The 24,121-nt window shown below is 38.0% G+C and overlaps 2 protein-coding genes and 1 long non-coding RNA gene across 3 annotated transcripts in view; all 3 read left to right on the forward strand.

The window, feature by feature from the left end:
* The first annotated feature begins 894 nt into the window (after nucleotides 1-894).
* LOC136253509 (inositol 1,4,5-trisphosphate receptor type 2-like) lies at nucleotides 895-17,766 on the forward strand. The gene is made up of 19 exons (XM_066046180.1): nucleotides 895-999; nucleotides 1,047-1,146; nucleotides 1,196-1,297; nucleotides 15,403-15,494; nucleotides 15,554-15,625; nucleotides 15,675-15,753; nucleotides 15,803-15,936; nucleotides 15,989-16,063; nucleotides 16,113-16,166; nucleotides 16,216-16,355; nucleotides 16,409-16,474; nucleotides 16,529-16,633; nucleotides 16,685-16,751; nucleotides 16,799-16,868; nucleotides 16,921-16,958; nucleotides 17,016-17,144; nucleotides 17,201-17,272; nucleotides 17,322-17,357; nucleotides 17,719-17,766. Exons 1-19 carry the CDS (start codon nucleotides 895-897, stop codon nucleotides 17,764-17,766), a joined length of 1,584 nt encoding a protein of 527 aa, XP_065902252.1.
* A 4,926-nt stretch (nucleotides 17,767-22,692) lies between these two features.
* Nucleotides 22,693-23,063, forward strand: LOC136253458 (uncharacterized). The gene is made up of 3 exons (XR_010700141.1): nucleotides 22,693-22,783; nucleotides 22,840-22,884; nucleotides 22,936-23,063. It is a non-coding gene; the product is annotated as an uncharacterized lncRNA (long non-coding RNA).
* Nucleotides 23,064-23,193: 130 nt separating this feature from the next.
* LOC136253511 (inositol 1,4,5-trisphosphate receptor type 2-like) overlaps nucleotides 23,194-24,121 on the forward strand; it is a 36,392-nt gene continuing 35,464 nt past the window's right edge. The window contains exons 1-5 of the mRNA XM_066046181.1: nucleotides 23,194-23,259; nucleotides 23,310-23,627; nucleotides 23,683-23,771; nucleotides 23,815-23,920; nucleotides 23,971-24,078. Coding sequence (XP_065902253.1) covers nucleotides 23,194-23,259; nucleotides 23,310-23,627; nucleotides 23,683-23,771; nucleotides 23,815-23,920; nucleotides 23,971-24,078 — 687 coding nt within the window. The remainder of the gene's footprint in view (nucleotides 23,260-23,309; nucleotides 23,628-23,682; nucleotides 23,772-23,814; nucleotides 23,921-23,970; nucleotides 24,079-24,121) is intronic.

Raw genomic sequence — 24,121 nt, forward strand, 5'->3', positions numbered from 1 at the left:
GTTAGAACAGGAACGTCAAAAGGGAACACCAGTTTTATATGGATCTGTCATTCAAGTAACCTCCAATGTGATTTTGATAGTCATCATTATTCTGTCCTTTTGTGTAGCTTTTACACATATACAGCAACAAGTATGTTACTATTAGTACAGTACAAACATCAAAGACAGAGAACACTAACATGCAGGTATGTGATGAGTAGTAACCCAACACAGTGATCAGTGAGTTGTTTTAGGGTAACACACATTATTATCTACAAAAATGTTCAGTTTAGTGTGCTGCCAGCAGAATGGCCTCAGTAGATCTAATAAGTGTGTGTGCATGTGTTTTAGCCAGCACCTTAGTGTAGTGTTCTAGGCTTTGTGAATCGCTTGCTGCACATTCTGTAATGATTGCCACTACTATCATTATCAAGAGCAGGCTTTTATCTAGGTAGCATCTTGTTAACTTTGATTATTATATATAAAGATATCTGCCGCCATCGTAACCGACTTTGCTTGAGCTATTGAGTAGCATAAGGGTTGATTCTATCATTATCACGCACAGTGTACATACCTCCCAAAAGCAATCACTGTTAATGTATTATCACTGTTTTGTTTTTCTTTACAGATGCATCTTCTTTCTCATGACTCTGAGAATTGCTTGTTTAGAATATTGCCTCGTTACAAAGTTAGATCAGTAGGAGATGAGGTAATGTTTTAGCAAGGCTAAAATTGTGTATTCCAGTGCTAATTTTTTGCAGGTTCGAATGGAAGACCAGGTAACCTTCTCAAGTGAAAAAACAGAAGGACAATTCATTCATACAAGTGGTAGAGTATTTCGTCAAGTTGGAATTTTCCTACATGAAAATTGGTTAGACCATCAAGAAAATATATAAATGTTATGTATTAGGAACAATGACATTCCCATACAGCTATGAGGTCAATGCTTCAGCAACTGAATCAGGATACACCGTCAAGTCCCATTATCGTTCAATGCCCAATGAAGAAAGTTCTATTAAGGTGATGACTACTTTGTGCATGTTATTTAGTCATGTGTTCACTTGTAGGGTGGTAGTATTGTCCGTCTGTTCCATCGTGAGCTAGAATCCTATTTGGTGGCAGAAGGATCATTTGCAAATGAGAAAGATAAGGTGGTCATAGAAGAAGGTACGTATCTGTATAACATGTTTACACTAAATAAAATGATATAATATAGTGCATTTACGGAAACGGAAGTCTGAGCATGGAAAGTTGAAAGCTTCATCAACCTCTGCAATTACTTACTGGCAAATTGAAAAGGATAAGGAACCTTTGAGTGGTAGGGTATTTGCATTATATATTGTAAATGTTTCTGTACAGTAAACACCTAATTGTAAAAAAAATGCTCATCTTAGAAATGGCTATATTAAAAGTGAAGTGAAATAGGCAAATCAAGGATGATGCATTGTGAATAGTGGATCAAATTTTATTACTAGTATTGTTTTATGACAACATTACCATCACTATACCATCACTATACCATCACTATATCATCACTATAACATCACTGTACCATCACTATAACTATGGCTTATGCACATTATTGAGGTGGTGGTCAAGTAGTTATAATTGATTTTTAAGCTGTATGTCTATTTGTTCATGGAGCTCAGAAGAACAGCTAAGTATAATGATGCATAAGCATATACTGCAGCATGAAGAAGACTTTTCTCTTTGATAAGATGGTTTTAAAATGTGATTTGCACAAATGAATGCAAAGTGATAACCACTCCTCATTTTGATAAACAGTGATTTTTAGCTGTCTTCATATTCCTATGTATTCATCACTGGCACTAAAGCACACACACTATAAGCTTGGAAAATCAACTCTACTACTAAAATGCCTACCTACAGTGTGATGAAAACCATTATTAATTAACCCTCTCACTGCCAGGTGGTTTCGATATATAAATGCCCATAGCATCACATTCTAAGTACTCTGTAACTTCAGATGAGCATTTTAGTAGCTCCTGCGCTTAGAGTAAAGTATCAATTATTGGACAATACGATGTTTGGACAGCTGCCACTCACTTCCTGGAAATCCTGCAGCTTAGGTTATTGTACCAAAAGGTAGGCTACACCAAGCAATGATTATCCTCCAATAATGAGCTATGCGTGATTAATAGCTTAAGAGTTACAGGCAATAGTATGCTTAGTCCAACAAATTCTATGTTCGGACAAAACTATCTGTTTTCAGACTTTGATTTTTACTACCAGTAAACAATGTCCAATTTATTTCAAATTTGTATGCAATATACCTGTACTCATTAGCTATTAATGGCCAAAAATGGTTTTGTTATCTTTAGCATAGAGGGAGTACGAGCCTCACAATTTTAGCGGTATTGTCAGACGCCCTCCGCTTTAATTTAGCCATGCCCACCAACAGAGTTCATGCTTTTGCAACAAATGCACCGGTGCTAAACCACAGAAGAAGGTAAGTAAATATCTTTCAAGAGTAGAGGTGTGCTTTAAAATTGATATTCAGGATATTTCCATTGGAACGCAGCATTTTTGGCTCCTAAATGCATGCAAGGTGGAAAAATGAAGTTATGCGAAACCACCTCCTGACCACCTACATAAGCTAGTCTTGGTGTCTTATCACAACGGAAATTGAAAGGCTTTTCTTTCTCTACCTTATATGGATGAAACAAAAAGAACAATAATGTTGCTTTGTGCATCCATGGAAGGTAGAAAATGGAATATCTTTCCATTTCTAGGTGGTATTTGCAATTGAGGCACCAAAACTAACAAATGTACCTGTAGCTGGTCAGAAAGTTGCTTCTCGTAACTTCATTTTTCCACCTCACGTGCATCTCCTTCATTTAGGAGCCAAAAATACTGCGTTCCAATGGAAATATCCTGAATATCTGTTACTCTTAAGGTTACGGGATAGTGAACAACTGTAAAACAAAAATTTTATTACATAATTCAGGTGGGCTTGGTATTGCTGTGTTGTATATCAGTTCGTAACAGGCTGAAATTGTTGAGAGAATAATAGCGTGCTGACTGGACAGTTACAAGGTACAAGAAAACACATGTAACTGTACAAAATAACATAGATACAACACACTTAGCAACTGGTGCACCTGTAAGCGCATGTGTAGTTTTGCTGACTAATGGCGATATTTTCCTGAACCAAAAATCAAGACTGTCGAACAAGTTGTTAACATTTTGTATAAACAGATTACTAGTTTGGCTTCTTGTCTAGGGGTTGATGGAGCCATTTGTTAGAAATAATGTTTCTAGTGCTTGTGATATGAATTTAAAAATTAATTTTGTGACCACGGTGTCTTGCTTTAGGCCATATTGATTATTGTAGCCATATTTCAGAACTATACACATTATTCAAAAATCCTCTTGTCAGTCCCTCACAAGTGATGTTCTCCAAACCTTAGAATTGTTAGTGATTTCTCATGGTTCTTCATTGGTCTGATTTTTGGCTCACAGTTTTCACTAATTGGCATGGGGACAACTCATGTTTCCATAACAACATTTGACTTCCATGTCGATTAATGAAAAGTTAAGAACACATAAATATTTGTCAACAATTAATAGATTATGAAAAATCAAAACCCTACATCATGAAAAATGATTGATAGTGTAGAGTAAGCCACCAATGTTCGACCACCATCGGTTCGGACACGATTTTTCTTTAAACCCGCAAAGAAAATTACTGCTCTTGCTATACCTTTGGAGAGGTCTAGGCCATAAACTCTTGCATGCAAAATTTCAGACCTGCAGCTTTCTTCGTCTGGCTGCAGGAGCTGCAAAAGTGACCTGTCCGAATGTTCTCAATTCTCAGACAAAAATATGTATTATCGGTCGAGTGGCACTGCTCTTAATGCTTGAAGCTGATCAAGTCTTTCTGTGCTTGATATGAAAGAGCAACTCTTATACTCTCCAAATATATATAGATATTTGGCTTAGTCCTTATCGGCGTGAATTACAAAGCTCCAAATTCACCTCTGTCGTGCAATCTTAAATTCGGCCACATGTGAAGCTCGTACAAATCAAATAGTTACCTATATCAAATTCAAAGCTACTTTTATGAACATTGAGAGCATCAGCTACCGTTCAATAGTAAATAGATACATGCACAATGATCGCACCTTGATTTATGCCTGAATAGCTACATTGCATTTAGACTTCTCTGATGGTAGCAGCCTGGCTACTGCACCCAGCACAATCCAAATCCACTTAAATGGGGTTTTGACTAACCCCTATCTTAAAAATCTCAAACCTTTTTCTCCAAAATGTCCAGGACATTAGCCAGATCGAAACACTCTAATAGAACAGTCACCTATTATACAATTGGAGCAGTCAGAAAACCTGAGGGCCACACCCAGGAATATTCACTTCAATAAGACTATTATAATATGTTAATTTCGTTGATTACAATGCTTAAATGTGACTGGATTTACGAAAACCGTTCTTATCGCCCAAGACAGGAAGTTTGATTTTTTCTCACAAACACAAAGCTTAATGAATGCACTATCAAGTTTCACTGCCACAGTTGACCAGAGTAAAGTGATCTGCTTTTACTGGCTGCTTTTTAAAACCACAGTGGCGAGCCGTACAAGTGGTCTGGGGTCTTGATGGAACGCTGGCCAACCAGGAGATGGCTGTGTGTGGTTGTACAGCTCCGTGGTGCTGGACAATGACCTGTGCTGTAAATTTCCTTTCATTTTAGCCAGTTCTGAGGTCTGAATGGCCCATAACTTGGCCTAATTCATCCCAACACATTTCTTTTCAATCTTTGAATACCATCTTGCCCACCAGGGCCCCCGCCTCCCACCCTTCTGGAGCTCGCCTGATACAGACAGCCTCGGTTTTAAAACTATCTAAAATGGCAGGAAACTTAGCTGTTGGTTACTTGTTCAGTGGATGACCAGGAAGGTAAGAAATTGCTGTGAAACATGTGAAAATTTGGTATGCGTAGCTACCACCATTGGTCAACTACAACACTCTGAATATTTAAAACCAACATTTCTCGATACTTTTAAATGGGCGATAAGACCGGTATTCCCAGAGACAGTCACAAATACTGATTACATGTGATGATACATTGGTTGATCATTATATTAGAGTAATTGACTGCTCTATTAGAGTATTTTGATCTGGCTAATGTCCTGGACATTTTGAAGAGAAAAGTTTGACATTTTTAAGACAGGGGGATAGTCAAAACCCCATTTAAGTGGATTTGGATTGTGTATATGTGTGCTGGGTGCAGTAGCTAGGCTGCTACTGTCAGAGAAGCCTAAATGCAATGTAGTTATTTGGGCAAAAATCAAGGTGCGGCCATTGTGCATGTATCTATTTACTATTGAACGGTAGCTGATGCTCTCAATGTTCATAAAAATAGCTTTGAATTAACTATTTGATTTGTACGAGCTTCACATGTGGCCGAATTTAAGATTGCACGACAGAGGTGACTTTGAATCTTTGTAATTCACAGCCAATAAGGACTAAGCCAAATATCTGCATATATTTGGAGAGTATAAGAGTTGTCCTTTCATATCAAGCACAGAAAGACTTGATCAGCTTCAAGCAGTGGAACTCCAATTGACACAGTTACATCCCACAATGATCTCGGAATTCTCTTTGATGACAAGCTTAAGTTTCATAATCATACCACTAAAGTTACAACCAAAGCTAATCGAATACTTGGCATGATCAAGAAATCTTTTGAATATCTCGACTCAGGTATGTTGTCTAAGTTGTTTACCACACTAGTTCGACCCACCTTGGAATACAGTAATGCCATTTGGGGACCACTATTTACCCTTGATCAGAGAAAGGTTGAAAAGGTACAACGTCAAGCTACCCGTCTCCTCCCATCATTACATGACAAATCCTATACTGAGAGGCTGTCAATACTATCCCTACCATCAATGTTGTATAGACGCCAGAGGGGTGATTTAATTTTTCTATACAAAATTCTTAACGACTACTTCAGCTCTGACTTTACTAATCTATACACCTACTCCACTACTTCTACCAGGGGACACCAGTTTAAATTGTTCAAGCAACATTCAAGATTGTTATGCAGATCTAATTATTTTATGAACAGAGTGATTAATGATTGGAACAGTTTACCTACCTCTGTTGTAGAAAGTACTTCAATTAACACTTTTAAATCGCTGTTAGATAATTATTTTTTAGATTTTAGATTTACTTTTGTATAATGCATTGATTGGGTATACAGGCTTCGCCTTTACCCATATTTAATCATAATCATAAGCATTATGAGCAGTGCCACTCGACCGATAATACATATTTTTGTCTGAGAATTGAGAACATTCGGACAGGTCACTTTTGCAGCTCCTGCAGCCAGATGAAGAAAGTTGCAGGTCTGAAATTTTGCATGCAAGAGTTTATGGCCTAGACCTCTCCAAAGGCATAGCAAGAGCAGAAATTTTCTTTGCTAGTTTAAAGAAAAATCACGTCCGAACTGATGGTGGTAGAACATTGGTGGCTTACTCTACATTTGGGTTTACAGTATCCCGTAACCTTAAGCTATTAATCACGCATAGCTGATTATCAGAGGATAATCATTGTTTGGTGTAGCCTACCTTTTGGTACAATAACCTAAACTGCAGGATTTCCAGGAAGTAAGTGGTAGCTGTCTGAACATCGTATTGTCCAATAATTGATACTTTATTCTATCCTGTAGTGGCCATGCCCTTAAGTAAATGGGAACATGGCTCTCGCGCACTATTGAGCAGTTAGATGATGCAATTGCGTACTTTTGGAGTGTCGATAACAAGCATTGTAGACGATTCTTCGAATGACAAAGGCACTACTAATGAAGAGAAACAATAAGGAGAAGGATTATATAGGTTGGAGTGGCGTGTTGCTACTTCTTTACGCCTCGAAACAGTTACCTCGTGTCTGTATGCGCATGCGCACTTGCTCAAGTGCTGGAAAACCAGGCTTTGTGATCATCGCTTCAACTGTAAACAAGTTAGTGATGTTTATTGTGTTATTATAAACAGTCCTTGCCTGTAAAGTAGTGAAATTTCAAGTTTGGTTTCACTTAGACCGATTTTTGCACTTTGAAGTTATATAATGGCTTTTTGGTTACTCTTGTGTAAACAACAACTCGATAATCGAATTCCTTGTTCTAAAGCGAGTATAATTTTATAGGATTATATGGTATGGTGTGTTAGTTATAGCATTTTAGAAACAGTAGATTGGACACCTCTACAAATTTGGCGGTGAGGGGTTAATTAAATTAATCTATGGCATTCAAAAATTTGGCCTATTACGATGGGAAGTTGTGGGAAAAGTGGTTGAACATGTACTCAATTGTGCAAGTTATTTAGTCAATGCAAACGTTACATGGCATGTTTGACACAGCCTTCTGTGGGAGTTTCTATTTTACAAGTGCTTGTATCAAGACACACGGTAGTGTGTCGTGCGGCCCAAGAAGCCGGCGCGTAACACCCGTGAGTATATTGACAGGAAGAAAGAAAACGCAATTTTCGCACCTCCGTAGCTCTGTGCTGCCTTGATGAAACAAGACGATTTTTGCTGTGGACATGCCCTCCACCTTCAGCACTCCACATTCCAAATTTGAGCGAAATCGCTTCACGCGTTCCCGAGATATGCGACTTCAAAAATTGGCTCAGTTTCTTCGTTTTTTTTTTCTTCTTATTTTTCTTTTTCTTGTCGCACACTTACAAAAACTGCTATAAAACGCGAACGCCTTATCCGATTTCCTTGAAATTTGGCACACAGAAGGGGGATATAAAGGCGCATCTCGGTACCAACTTTGGCTGGAATACCATAAACAGGCAAAGAGTTATGAGCGATTATGCACGAAAAATAACACCAATATGTTGTCACGCCTACAGGGTAAACCGCGTATGGGAAGAAGCTGAAAATCGGTGGGTGAATAGGTTAACTATTGAACCTCAAACCTTTTGTGGTTTGAAAGAAATCGAGCTAAAAACCAGGAAGATACAGCGAAAAAATCAACAGTGTGTAACAATTACGCAATCGAGATTAGCTAATTTTTAATTTTTTAAATTATATTATTATTATTATTATTATTATTATGCTTGCCACGCCTACCAGATAAACCACTTGGGGTAATGCTTTGAAAATCGCTGTACAGATGGAGTTATCATCTTAGAAAGGCTCTTCAATGGTGTAGAAGAATCAGACTTAAAGCCACGGAGTTATAACACGAAATCCAACTTGGTGTAGCAAGTGCGAGATCGAGATACTCTAATAGAGCAGTCATCCTAATAGAGCAGTCACCCTGAACAGAATTAAAGAGATCAGTTAGAAATAAGTAACCTGTATAGAGATCAGCTACAAACAAATCACCCTGTAGAGAGTTCAGCTACAAACAATTCACCGTGTTCAGACATCAGTTAGAAGAAGTTTTCTTGTAGAGAGTTCAGTTACAAACAAATCACCCTGTTGAAAGATCAGCTAGAAGATGTCACCTTGTAGATAGTTCAGTTACAAAGAAACCACCATGTAGAGAATTCAGCTACAAACTAGTGACCCTGTAGATACATCAGCTAGAAGAAGTTACCTTGTAGAGAGTTCAGCTACAAAGAAACCATTCTGTAAAGAGCTCAGCTGCAAACAAATCACCTATACAGAATTCAGCTACAAACAAATCACCCTGTAGAGAGATCAGCTAGAAGAAGTTACCTTGTAGATAGTTCAGCTACAAACAAATCATCCTTTAGAGAGATCAGCTAGAAGAAGTTACCTTGTAGATAGTTCAGCTACAAATAATTCACCCTGTACAGAGCTCAGTTAAAAGAGGTTTCCTTGTAGAAAGTTCAGCTATCAACAAATCACCCTATAGAGAGATAAGTAAGAAGAAGTTACCTTGTAGATCGTTCAGCTACAAACAATTCAACCTGCAAAGAGATCAGCTAGAAGAAGTTACCTTGTAGAGAGTTCAGCTACAAAGAAACCATCATGTAGAGAATTCAGCCGCAAACAAATCATGTATAGAGAGTTCAGCTACAAACAAATCTCCCTGTAGAGAGATCAGCTAGAAGAAGTTTCCTTGTAGAGAGTTCTGCTACAAACAAATCACCCTGTAGAAAGATCAGCTAGAAGAAAGCACCTTGTAGAGAGTTCAGCTTCAAAGAAACAATCATGTGAGAGTTCAGGTACAAACAAATTGTCCTGTAGAGAGATCAGCTAGAAGAAGTTACCTTGTAGAGAGTTCAGCTACAAAGAAACCATCATGTAGATAGTTCAGGTACAAACAAATCACCCTGTAGAAAGATCAGCTATAGAAGAAATCACCTTGTAGAGAGTTCAGCTACAAAGAATCTATCATGTAGAGAGTTCAACTACAAACAAATCACCCTGTAGAAAGATCAGCTATAGAAGAAATCACCTTGTAGAGAGTTCAGCTACAAAGAAACCATCATGTAGAGAGTTCAGCTAGAAACAAATCGGCCTGTAGAGAGATCAGCTAGAAAAAATCACCTTGTAGAGAGTTCAGCTACAAAGAAACCATCATGTAGAGAGTTCAGCTACAAACAAATCGGCCTGTAGAGAGATCAGCTAGAAGAAATTACCTTGTAGAGAGTTCAGCTACAAAGAAACCATCATGTAGAGAGTTCAGCTGCAAACAAATCACCTGTAGAGAGTTAAGCTACAAACAAATCTCCCTGTAGAGAGATCAGCTAGAAGAAGTCACCTTGCAGGGAGTTCAGTTACAGAAATAAACTATGTAGAGAGTTCAGCTGCAAACAAATCACCTGTAGAGAATTCAGCTAGAAACAAGTCACCCTGTGCAGAGATCAGCTAGAAACAAGTCACCTTGTAGAGAGTTCAGCTAGAAGAAGTCACATTGTAGAGCTACAAAGAAACTACCATGTAGAGTTCAGCTGCAAACAAATCACCATGTAGAGAACTCAGCCACAAACAAATCGCCCTGTAGAAAGATTAGCTAGAAGAAGTTACCTTATAGGGAGTTGAGCTATGAACAGATCACCCTGTAGAGAGTTCAGCTACAAACAAATCACCCTGTAGAGAGTTAAGTTACAAAGAAACCACCATGTAGAGAGTTCAGCTGCAAAAAAAATCAATCACTCTGTAGAGAGTTCAGCTAGAAGAAGTCACCTTGTAGAGAGTTAAGCTGCAAATAAATCACCCTGTAGAGAATTAAGCTACAAACAAATCACCCTGTAGAAAGATCAGCTAGAAGAAGTTACCTTGTAGAGAGTTCAGCTACAAAGAAACCACCATGTAGAGAGTTCAGCTGCAAACAAATCACCTGTAGAGAGTTCAGCTAAAAACAAGTCACCCTGTAGAGAGATCAGCTAAAAACAAGTCACCCTGTAGAGAGTTCAGCTAGAAGAAGTCACATTGTAGAGAGTTCAGCTACAAAGAAACTACCACGTAGAGAGTTCAGCTGCAAACAAATCATCCTGTAGAGAGTTCAGCTAGAAGAAGTCAACTTTTAGAGAGTTCAGCTACAAAGCAACCACCATGTAAAGAGTTAAGCTGCAAAAAACTCAATCACCTTGTAGAAAGATCGGCTAGAAGAAGTTACCTTGTAGAGAGTTCAGCTACAAAGAAACCACCATGTAGAGAGTTCAGCTGCAAACAAATCACCTGTAGAGAGTTCAGCTAGAAACAAGTCACCCTGTAGAGAGTTCAGCTAGAAGAAGTCACATTGTAGACAGTTCAGCTACAATGAAACTCCCATGTAGACAGTTCAGCTGCAAACAAATCACCCTGTAGAGAACTCAGCTACAAACAAATATGCAGTGTAAAAAGATCAGCTAGAAGAAGTTACCTTGTAGAGAGTTCAGCTACAACGAAACCACCATGTAGAGAGTTCAGCTACAAACAAATCACCTGTAGAGAGTTCAGCTACAAACAAGTCACCCTGTAGAGAGATCAGCTAGAAACAAGTCACCTTGTAGAGAGTTCAGCTAGAAGAAGTCACATTGTAGAGAGTTCAGCTACAAAGAAACCACCATTTAGAGAGTTCAGCTGCAAACAAATCACCCAGTAGAAAGTTCAGCTATGAACAGATCACCCTGTTGAGAGTTCAATTAGAAACAAGGAATCCTGTAGAGAGATCACCTAGAAATATTGCCTTGTAGAGAGTTCAGCTACAAACAAATCACCCTGTAGAGAGATCAGCTAGAAGAAGTTACCTTGTAGGGATTTCAGCTACAAACAAATCACCCTGTAGAGAGTTTAGCTACAACGAAACCATTCTGTAAAGAGCTCAGCTGCAAACAAATCACTTGTACAGAATTCAGCTACAAACAAATCACCCTGTAGAGAGATCAGCTAGAAGAAATTACCTTGTAGATAGTTCAGCTACAAACAAATCACCCTGTAGAAAGATCAGTTAGGAGAAGTTACCTTGGAGAAAGTTCAGCTACAAAGAAACCATTTTGTAAAGAGCTCAGCTGCAAACAAATCACCTGTACAGAATTCAACTACAAACAAATCACCCTGTAGAGAGATCAGCTATAAGAAGTTACCTTGTAGATAGTTCAGCTACAAACAAATCTCCCTGTAGAGAGATCAGCTAGAAGAAATTACCTTATAGAGAGTTCAGCTACAAAGAAACCACCATGTAGAGAGTTCAGCTGCAAAGAAATCACCCTGTAGAAAATTCTGCCAGAAACAAATTGCCCTGTAGAAAGATCAGTTAGAAGAAGTTACCTTTTATAGAATTCAGCTACAAAGAAACCATTCTGTAAAGAGCTCAGCTGCAAACAAATCACCTATACAAAATTCAGCTACAAACACATCACCCTATAGAGAGATCAGCTAGAAGAAGTTACCTTGTAGATCGTTCAGCTACAAACAATTCACCCTGTAGAGAGAGCAATTAGAAGAAGTCACCTTGTAGAGTGTTCAGTTACAAAGAAACCACCATGGAGATTTCTGTAATCAATATAATTATGTGACCGGATTTGCGAAAAGGGGTCTTCCACACACATCCAATTCCGTAAATGTTGGAGACCATAACTCAGTATTCAAGTAACATATTAACCTGAAAATTTCACCATGTATTCAGCTATAGTGGTGCTCACCACTGCCCAAATATCAAGGCAATAGCTCTTTCCAATCTGAAGTTATCAATTGTCAAAGTTGGCAAATTGGATGTGTGTGGAAGACCCCTTTTCGCAAATCCGGTCACATATGTATTATACAGTATATATAATTTGTACATTTACTGATAAAATATTTAAAGTACATCTACTTCATCTTTTCTTCTTCCTGTAGTAAAGAAAAAAACATAGGTTAAAAAAGTCCCAAAGCTGGCCATAGGCCGGCTTTGGGGTATACAAATACAAAAAGAAATGAAATCTAATCCAAAACAGCTAAGCTGTAAAAAAAGTGTGCGGCTCTCAGAAAGGCTATGGTGAAAAAAGATGTGAAATCCAAGGTGGCGGCCAAGAAATGGCTGTGATGGTAGGTTAATGGTAAAAATTTTAATAATGACAATTTAGGTAAATTTTGTGAAGCGGCACAAAAATTCACCTGAATTGTCGTTATTAAAATTTTTACCATTAACCTACCATCACAGCCATTTCTTGGCCGCCACCTTGGATTTCACATCTTTTTTCACCATAGCCTTTCTGAGGGCCGCACACTTTTTTACAGCTTGGCTGTTTTGGATTAGATTCTATATACTGTATGGCTCCAAATTTTCGTAGCAAAAAAATTTTGTATTTTTCGTAATTGCACTGTAATTACGAAAATTTTTATTATGAAATTTTCATGTGCATTGAAATCGAGCCACCGATAGTTAAAGCACGAGGCTTGTGAGGGTTTAGCTATAGATAGTGTTGGTGTAAATGGAGTTTGTTAAATACCATCTCCAAGTAGGCTACTATCACATGAAATTTACTATTATTATTATTATTATTACTCTTCGACCTTAAAATAATGCTCGGCGTACTACCTGTCCAGTCGTTTTTGGTACACTTAATAACCTCTGACACAAGTATGATGCTTTTTTCTCAGTATTCATCCATCCATTAAGCATCCGTGCTTCTAGTTTTGTCTTCACAAGTATTCTACTTCGCGACGATGTAACTCGTGTTCCACATATTACCGTAAAAGCACGTACGTGCAACATCACGATTTTTTTTAATTACGAAAGGGCTTGAAATTACGAATTTATTTTTACGAAAGTTTACTTATTGATGAAAACATGGCTTTTTACGAAATTTTTATACTACGAAAATTTGGAGCCATACGGTATGTGAAACTCCCTCACAAGTATAAACCAACTGCCAGGGACAATGCTAACTTATGGGATGCCTGCATAGCTAATCTATGCATGCATATTTTCTTATGCAACATCTGGTTTTAGGTTTTTAATAGCCATTGGCTTGGCAACTAAACTGATTAAAAGCTATCATTGCTTGTCTTATTGTTGCAATAAACTGTGCCCAAATATATGGAATACTATTTTGTGGTGATATCGCATATGGAGATATTGATGTAACCTAAAGGCCTTTTCACACTGAAGTGTGCATTCAATCCGGCTTCAAGTCAATCCATGTCGACAGATAAATTGGCCAGACTTAATGCGCATTAGCTCAACTAGCAAGGGGGTGCCGCTTCCAAATATCTCGTGCAAAGCATGGCTATTGCTCCAAGACTAAAGCAATGGCATACCTAGTGTTATACTCGGCTTATGGAAGTGATACAGTAACCATTAGTAAGTGTCAACGGAATAGCATACAATTCTGAAAACATCGTGCCTGATACAGGTTTCCTCCTAAGAATTTACTAGCTTCTTGGCACCAAACATTTTGTAAGTGTACTAACAATATTCTTTGTTGTGAATTAGTGTTGTTTCAGTATCACCTAGTTATTACAGTTCTAGTTCCAGTTTTGGAACCATAATCTTTAAAATTACAGTTCCAGTTCTAGTTCTGGAACCATAACCTTTAGAATTACAGTTCTAGTTCCAGTTCTAAAACCATAGCCTTTAGAATCACAGTTCTAGTTCCAGTTCTAGAACCATAACCTTTAGAATTACAGTTTTAGTTCCAGTTCAGGAACCATGATGTTCAGAATTATTCTTCAATTTCTAAAACAAGACTTATTTTTAACTAAAGTATTACCAAAAGCCCATAATGAATTATGGACACTCACCGTTAAGTTATATATGCAGGTTTAATTGTTTCATGTATGCAGCTAACTATAGTACTAACACTATATAGGGTGGTACTAAAAGACCTGTAGCTAATTATTATACTGAACCAGACATAACAATGTGACTGAGCCAGCATTGCATTTAGCATTCTCTTCTAATACTATAGCTACTCAGTTGTTTCAAGCAGTTTTTTAGCACACTGATGCATACATGGTTGTAATACATACAGCTTTTATGAAGTTATATACTACATTAAGTGCTTTTGTCTGCAGAGAAATTCTGGTCTTGTAAGAGCATAAAATCTCATTGGAAAAAGCTGTATGGTTATGACCAATTCCAGTTCCAGTATTAGTTCCAGTACTTGATAAATTTTCTTTATAGTTCTAGTTCTAGTTCCAGTTTTGAGGAGAGCAAAATTATAATTCTAGTTCCAGTTCCAGTCTTAAGGAAAGCAAAATTATTGTTCCAGTTCCAGTTCTAGTTGAAACTGGAATAAATACCACTGGAACTGGAATTATTTTATTTCCATTACTGAGAACTGGAACAACACTACTGTGAATAATTTTCTGACTCCAAGGAATATGAAGAAAGTAGTACAATGACTGACGCCATTTAAATTTTCATTACATAATCGGGTAATTAATTAACGTACTATGTAATTGAATTCAGTTGCTGCACATGTAATGTGAAATGGATTGATGTGCATTCGATCCACTCTCAGTCTGATCACAGCTGGATCCGCATTCAATGCACATTAAATGTGAAAAGGCCTAAAGATACCAAAACCAGAAGACAGCATTACTAATCATTCAATTGTATGTACAGAATGCATACTCTTGGATCTATTATCTGCCTATTCCCTATAACAACAATACAAGTGGGTAGTTTAAACTACTACCAGGATTTCAAACCATTTATAAATCTAGAAATTCTTGATGAATGAATGTAAATCTTGCAGCTAAATTAGTCTTGATATTGCATCTCCAGTAATGTTTGAAAGTAGATAATTGTCTTAGCTTCATTAATTCATGGCCTGCACTACAAGCAGTTGAATTTGTATCATTGGTGGCCATCAGTGTGTGCTTTTTATTTGTTCACACACTAACACCAAAAAAACAGATTTAACACACTCATTTGGTCTGTATCTGATTTGTAAACACTCTGGTCCAGGTTACTAAAAAATCAGATGCAGATCTTATGGGTGCGTTATAATCGCTGCACATATATTTACTGTTGCGCTATGAACCTGACCAATGTAGGTCAAGTGGTCAGTTGGGGAGAACGTTGCAGAATCAAACACTTACCAACAAGATTGTATCTGGCAATCGTCAAAGAAAAAAATGGCTATACAGTATGTAGCAACTTGTATAGCTCATAATTTGTGTTATGTATGTGTGTAAATTAATACAGGTGACATTGAAAAGACGGGAGCTGGGTAAAACTGATCTTGATACAGTGTTTAGGTTATTTCCTGTTATTGAAGTCAGTAATCAGTTTTATTTATTTGTTTGACAAATACATGTTGAAATAGGAAGACACAGGAATACAATTTGACTCTTATGCTAGGATTAATCACCCTCACACTAAAACTTGGCTGGTAGCTAGAAAAGGTATAACTTTGTACAGTTAGTAAAGGCAGATGGTTAAGTTATGATTCAGGAGAACGTTACACACGTCAAGCGTTTGACCCTGATGCCCCAGGACTAGCTAGCTTACAGTGGGATTCAGCTGAACTATTACAAATTGGTGTCCAAAACCAAATGAGTTATGATGATGCTTTTGCAACAGAACAGGTCAATAAAAAAGATTAATAAATTGCTTAATATTAATTGTATATCCTAATAGGTTGACGATAATTTGATACAGAAATTTACATACATTGCTGGTGTTGTCCCTGTCTTTCAAGCATACATTAAAGAGGTTAGGAGTAATTCCCACATTGGTTATAGTACTGAGTGGAATGCTATAGAAAAGTTCGCAAAATGACAAAATTGGAGTTAAAAAGTCATCTGCAATGCGTAAAGTATGTTATCGTTGATCAGCAATGAATTAATCATTTGTTGTGTAATTAGGCCCTTGGTGAATTAGCAGATTTCATGCAATATGCACACCCACGCATGAAGGATCATCAAAAGCTGTTAAGAAATTTAATGATTATTGAACTGATTGTACAAATCCTGGAAGGGTATGATCCTAAAGCATCTGATGCTCGGTATGTGTGAGTCTACTTTTAAAATTCTCATGTTTAAATATTTTTACATTTAGTAACCATCAGTCAGTCTGTCAGGCATGCTACAGAGTGATAGAGGTGTACTTGCTAGGACAAAGTCGGTATGTGCTATATAGGTTAGTATGTAGCAGTGTTTAGCATCTTAATGTGTACAGCAAGAATGAAAACTATCTTGCACGGTTTATCAGTTTCTTTGAGCAGCAAATAGGAATGGGCCTTAATGCTGAACAAATGTTAACAGAATTGGTTAGAGACAACAGGTAAGTAGCTGTAGTCATTTAGTTGTACATAGTCGAACACTGGTGTGTTAGCTTGATTGTATCAAAATTTGATGAAAAAGAAGTGGATGCTATTATCAAAAAACTGATTGACAGCAAGGTACAGACTAGAACAATTTAAATTATTATCCAACTACATAACACTAGGATCATCGCTTTTTTGACTACCTTGGTGTTTTGTGTGTTTGTAATGATCGTCCCATTCCTGAAAATCAAGGTATGTAAATATATTTTTGTGGATATTTTATAATGTAATTTTGGTGTTGCAGACATGATTATTAAAAAGCTAGTTCTGCATTATGGAGAGGTACCAGTTCCTTTGTTTCTATACCTGTATGTATAGTAATGTATTGACAAATGTTAGGAATTGTTTTACCTAACTGAAGTTCGTGATGTCCAAGGTCGTCTATATGGTGCTGAGCCCAAAAGAGAGATACAGTATTATCCACCCAAGTCTCAAAGATGGTACTCACTTGTTGAGATTGCTGCCAAAGTATACTTGTAATTGCTTATGCATGTCAATATTCATGTATGTATGCATACACACAGGATAAACCCACACACACACCTGAGTATCAATTTTTGGTGGCTCAGTTGGATCTGTTTGGAAAACTATGCAAAGTATGTGTGTATTTTTTAAATTAGTCATATTATGTGTTTATTGTTACAGGGAAACAACACTGAAGCAGTTAGAATCATAGATGAGGTACATCACTGTGGTTTTCATGGTACTGGTTGTAAATATATAACTCACGGGGGCCAGTTCCCACTTGGTTACCCAAACCATAGAATATGGTAGTAGAGAATATGCTAAGAGAATGAAATTTGTCTAACTGTAATAGTGATTACTCACTTGACTGCACAATGATTCCTGCTTGGAAATGAAGCAAACACTAAAGGGTCCAGTTGTCACAGAAAGACTTTGATTTTGGTTTGTGTACTGTCAAACCATGTACTGCATGCATTTGTCTGACTATTGAGCATACAGGCTCCAAGCGTTTTCGTGCTTACTATTTTTGCTCATGGTACTTTTAGCATGTGTCTTGTGATACATTATTTTTTCATAGAGCAAGCTAACTGATGTCTGTCTGTCCCATGTGTTGTGTTGTAGTTGACTGCGTTTTGGGTCTCCATGATGCAAGGAGGAGGGCTAAAGCCTCTGAAGAAATCCTTTGTGATGCAAAGGATTTCCGGATATAGGCCATGCCACTTACTCCGGAACTCCTTGGCTCATTATGAACTCCTGACCCGTTGGGAGTATCACTAGGTCCTCCCTCACTGGTAAAACTCTCTGGGGTAATCCTCTAGCATTCCCAGAATTGTTGGGTACCATGATTGTGATGACCACAAGGGGGTGATTATCACCACTCTTGCCATCTGTCTCTTTATCTGGCTCAGGTGCTATCAAGACCACAGGGGGTTGATGAATCCCCTCGCATGAGCCGAATCTTGGTTGAAAGTATCTGTTGTAACCGCTTCCAGGTTTGGTCTCCAACTGTAGAAGTTGGGCAGTTGCTTCGTCAGTGGGGATGCAAACAAGTCTATCTGCAGGGGGCCAATCTGCCGTTGTATTTGATTGAGGATCTGAGGATTTAGCATCCAGTTGTAGCGATCCTTCATTGAGCGTGACTCCCAATCTGCTGTTATATTGTCCTTCCCTGGCAGGTGTTCTGTTACCAGAAGATGTCCCTCTGAATGCACCAGTCCCATATCTTCACTGCAAGCTAACAAAGTATCTGGGAGTGCATTCCCCCTAATTTGTTGATGTATGTCACTGCTGTGACATGGTCCAACTTGTGCCCCACTGCTGGGCTTGGCAAAGCACTATAGTGTTAGAAATGCAGCTAGTAGTTCTAGATAGTTTATATGGTGAATGGCTTCCTCTAGGGATCATTTCCTACCTGTCTGGTGGTGGCCTTGTCAGGCTCCCCATCTCATGTTGGAAGCGTCTGACTCTATGGTCATGGATGGCACCCGGGGCAGGAGGGGAGACTTCAGTTGGACTTTCCTGTCCAGAGCACACCACCAGATTGTTCTGGGCCTCTGTGTTTTAAGCTCAGGCTGGCACTGAATTTCACATGGCCTCCATGGAGTGATTCTCCCAAGACACCGAGTTGGTTGAGAACTGTAGTGAAGGGGAGCTTGTCTTACAGCTCATGTCGATGCTGAGGCCTTTCCAACAAACCTCAATATGTCTCTCACCATAACACTCTGTTGGTGAAGGAGGTTTTGGGCTAGCTGCTTTATTTTCCTCAGCTTCTCGGCTGGGAAGATCAGCTGGAGTCTGACTGAAAACCCCAAAATTCCAGTTTCTGGTCTGGAGTCAGTATTGACTTCTGATTCACGACCAGCTCCAGAGCCTTAAACAGCTGGCAAATCAGTGGAGTCAACTGAACCAGCTCCTCTTTCGACTGGTGTAGCAGTAAAATATCATCCAGATATATGAATAGATGAAATCCATGTGCCGGAGTACTCCCACCACCAGTTTTGTTACTTTGGAGAAAACCCATGGGGCCAATGTCAACCCGAATGGGAGGCACTGAAACTGGTAGGTTTTGAGTTCCCATTGGAACTGGAGGAGGTGTTGGTGCTCTACCTGGATTGGTATCTGAAGGTAAGCATCCTTCAGATCCAACTTTATCATTCAATCCTCTGGTTGGATGAGGTTGGGAAGGATATGTAATCCCTCCATTTTGTGTTTCACAAACATGTTGAGTGCCTTCAGGTTTATCATCAGCCTCTGTCCCCCATCCTTCTTTGCTAACAGGAAGATCTGTGACACAAAGCCTTCCTGGGAAGAGGTGGTCTCCACCACTACACCCTTGGCCAATAATTCTCTGATCTCCTTGGTTCCCTTTGCTCTATAGAGCAGTTTATTGCTGGCATAGGCCTCAGCTGCCATGGTGTTTGATAGTTGGTATCCCCTTATGGCTTGCAGGACCCATTGGTCTTGCATTACCAGTTTGTTATGAACTGGGCCAGCCTTCCAGCCAACATGGGGCTGGTAATGGTTAAGTCCATCAGACTCATCAACACCACCAGGTGATGCTTTGGAGAAGCCACCTGTGCTGACAATGGGGTAGGGTTTACAATTGTATTAAAATTGTAACATGTGGTGTTGACACAATCAAAGTTCTAGTCAAGACCTCCCTTGTGTGGTCTTTGTTCCTGCTTCCTTCTTTGTAGTGTTGTAATTGTAAGGCATTTTCATTTTAGTTACAGTTATTGTTATTGTGGGGTTCCAAAAATTAAATTAGTTATAGTTATTAGCTGTTAACAATAAGTCAACCTATAAAGTTGTTGTTATTGTTGTGTACTATTGTTATTTGTTACTGTTATTGTTTTTTGTATTATGTAGCATTGGCATGCAAGAATTAGTTTGTAAAACATAATCTCTAATAAGTACTGTAGCGTCAATTACTTCAGTGTTATACAGAGACAATTATAATTTTTTTTAAACCCCAGTGAAAATGTCAGGCGAACTATAGCTTTACCTGAACTACTGCTTTACATAATTTGGCATTTAGGAAATACACCAATAGATTTACTTAGCCTTAGTATGTATAATGGTACAATCATTGTTGTGTTCGCTATTTACTTATGCACTAAAAAAAGCTATACAACCTTGGACTACTTCCTTGTATTTTGATCTGACATTTTGTCAGGCAGGTTCCATTGTGGTTGGCCATACATGATATTTGTCTGACAAATGGCCTATGTCAGGCAGTAATAATTGACTCTGGTGTTATAGTAAATTTCTCATTAAACTCTGCTCTGCATGGCTTCAGATTCTTAATCTGCAGGTACATATACATTGTATGTACACTTTCATCTAAGGCTAAAATAAGTGAGATGCGCATGTTAATAAAGTGGCATTGTTTTCTAATAGATTTTTTCTGTGTTCAGTGCATGCAAGATTCTATAAATGTGACAATTTGGTCACCATTTATATAGGAGATATTTTAAATGTTTGACATTGATTTTAATGATGAGAGAAGCTGCTTGTCATGAATTGCAATGCACAAAGGACTGTTATAGGTCTTGTGCAGCTTTTGTGTATAAGGCTGAATTTGAACTTAAGCATCCCATATGATCTTTATTTATGATCTGGTATTCTGTTGTAAATATGTCAAAAGCGAGTTGTTATAAATTCACTGCCAGTGTAATAGTTTTCCTAATGTTACAAAAAAGATTTTAGAATTCTTGTTATTGTTGTTAATCGTTGTGTTGGATTAAAATATTATTAGTTATTGTTAACAACAATTTTTAAGCTACTACAAAAACTAATTTTGATTTAGTTATTGTTTAACAATTACAACACTACTTCTTTGGCTTGCTTGTAGGGCCATAGGGTTTTGGTTTGCCACCCTGGTGGTCCCAGCTGTTTCGTTGAGGGTGGCTTTTTTGAAAACCTTTGTGTTTCCCTTTGTCTCCCAGGGGGTTCACAACTTTCTTCAGGGCAGCCACCGCTTCTATCCTTGCCTTGACCTTTTCTCCAAAGTCCTCTCCGAACAAAAGGGGCTGAGATCCTTTAAAATCCTCGTCCTTCATCAGTGTCTGCAGCTGGGAGTTCAGATGTTGCGTAATAGCTTTCCTCCTCTGGGATGAATGATGTTGGGAAGCATCTCCTAGCAGTTGAATAGCCAACTGTATCATGGGAATGGCTTCCTTGAAGGTGAAGGATTCATCATACGTGTTCTCCAATAGAGCTGTAAGCGGAGCAATGGCCTCCATGTACATCTCTTGGGTTCGAAAGGCCAACTTGTCATCCTTAATGGCGGTATTGGGGAGGGTTACCACCACTACCAGAGATATCTTGGGACAGGTCGTCCACTTTCAATCAGGCTTGCTGTATTTAGCAATCCAGGCCTTCCTGCCTTTATAGTCCAGGCAAGAGTCAAAGGTGGCCTCCAAGAAAGCCTTGCCTCACTCAGAAAGTGGAAATCGGGTGGTATGGGAGCCATCGCTTCCGGTCTCCTCAATTTTTTCTCCATCTGAGAGATCACCATCACAATCTATGGTATACCACTGTTTCCCTTGCTGCCACCATCGCAGCGGCATTTCTGGGGCAGGTTCTTTCGCCATCCTTTTCCTTCAGTACATTAATGTCATTCGTCAAGGTATTAACTTTGGTGAGCAGTTCCTGTAGTAGTCTCTCAGTAGAGTTGTCGCCAAGGTTTGACATTGTTTGATGAGTACTGAGTAGAAATGAATTGCTGTCACAGCAAATAAAAAGCCGGGTTAGAGGAGACACGTGGCAGTTTATATAGTCCTGATACCAGAAGATGACATCATTTTTTTGTGAACTCTTTAAATTGCTGTGGTAGTGGGTAATTATGCTCATTACATGTTGATATTGAGACAGAGTCTTCCGAAATGTAATTGTATTCAAGAGACAAGAAACTGGTCAATAAGGTTCATTCATTAATTTGAGGTGGGCTTCATTACTTTGTTGTGTCTAGGCATTACTCAATGGATTGGTAACAAGATTAGTAACTTCTTTACTTGTAGTAATAAAATTACTTAATATTAGATTCGTTACAGTAACTTTATTACTTAGGTAACATGTTACATTTGCAAGTAAATTAACTTGAGTTATATTACTAGCTTTTATAGCATATTTTGTTATATTACTTAGTTACCACAAAAGTAAATAATATGCAACTCATTACATAAGTAATGTGTTACCCCCCAACATTGATGGAGAGTGACAGCTGCCTGTTTTGCATTGTGTGTAGGAGTTAAATTATTTGACTTTCAATGAAGCACTTACTGGTGCCAAAGATGATATGCTCCATCCATCCCTTCGCTCCAAATATGTAGAGCTGATAGTTGGTATGTATTGCCAAATGTTTGTGCAATGATTTTCATTCAGTTATATAACGACAGTGTTGTATGTTGATGTTGGAAAGAATAGAGCACTTTTGGACAACCTTCCACTGTCTTTTGTAGGTTGACATTTACCTAGTACAGCTCTTGTTTTAACATTTGTGTATGTAGATATACAAGAAAATAGTAGCCGATCCTTATAAATCAGCTGCAGAAGATCCTACAAAAGCTTTGACTGAAGTGAAAAATGAACATTTTCCAAAAATCAAGGACTGGATACTGCAATATGTTACAGACAACACGGTTGGGAAATTATTAGTGTATATGCATCAATGTAGTAATGGTGTTTGTTTTTGTAGTCTGTTATTGCATCATCAGTTGAGGTGAACAACCTTAATGCTGAAGTAAGCTGTTAAATTCAATTTACAAAATGGATGCATTTCAATCATGTATAGATATTGGATCTTTTGTACTTGCTGGTCAAATATGGATATTATGCTGCCATTGATGATATCAATGCTCTGATAGTTCCACTAGTGTCAATGTTAAATGGTAAGAATGACAAGTTGTATCCAGATGCCACTCCAGATGAAAATAAACAGTTCACAATGGTAAGTAAGACTTTAGTTTTTATTTTATTTTTCTGTTAATATTTTATTGTAATAAAGGAAGAAAGATTTGAAGACAATAATGAAAACAGAGCAATCTTTAAAATGAAAGTTAAGGCACTGAAAGTGATGGACTTGTTTTTTAATTTTCGTTTTTATTTAAGATTACAGGTTAGAGTCGTGTTTCATAGAGAGTGTAATAATCACTGCTTCTCTCTTAGCATTTTATATATGATTACAGACTACTGAAAGGAGAAGATGTTGATCCTAATGAAATAATTGGACAAGAATCAGATGACGGAGAAGAAAAAGAAGAACAGGCAACAACAGAGAAGCATTCAAGAGGATTTGTACGATTTCTTCCAACTCCTGCTCCATTACAGCAGTTAACAAGTGGGATAACACAACAAGTTACCAATGTCACTCACCAAGTCACTCACCAAGTAACAAACGTGAAGCAACAAGTGACACGTCAAGTATCGAATGTAACACAACAAGTGACACAATTAACAAGCGATTTGATTCAAAGAGGGTTACACGTACGTGTTTATTGGATAATACTTAGTTTTAGTCCACATTGTCTTGTGTTCATAGGGTGGTGCTGAACAGTATACACAACCTCCTGATGAGCTTAAAGCCTTTCAACAACATGCTCATGAGCTTAAAGTTTACAACAATGATAGGTATTATGTAGTGTAAATTTCATTACTTCATTGTTGTGTGCAGATTGATGGATCTTGTTGCACAGCGACTGAAGAAAATATTTTCACTGAGTTTTTACAAGTGTGATGGGCCTGTTGAGAATGGACAACGGTTTCATGATATCTTGATAGTCAGTAGTTATCGCTATGTTTAGTAACACAAAGCATAATTCCTTTACAGGACTTGTCCAAATATAAAGATGATGAGTTACTGCATGAATGTCTTCATTTACTGGGGAGGTTTTATTCTGCTGAAGAAAATTTATTTGAGAAAGCTATTCAGACCCAGGTACATATTAGTATTACATTAATATTTAATATTTAGCTGCTTG

The sequence above is a fragment of the Dysidea avara genome, chromosome 4 (assembly GCF_963678975.1).
Source record: "Dysidea avara chromosome 4, odDysAvar1.4, whole genome shotgun sequence".
Taxonomy (NCBI): domain Eukaryota; kingdom Metazoa; phylum Porifera; class Demospongiae; order Dictyoceratida; family Dysideidae; genus Dysidea; species Dysidea avara.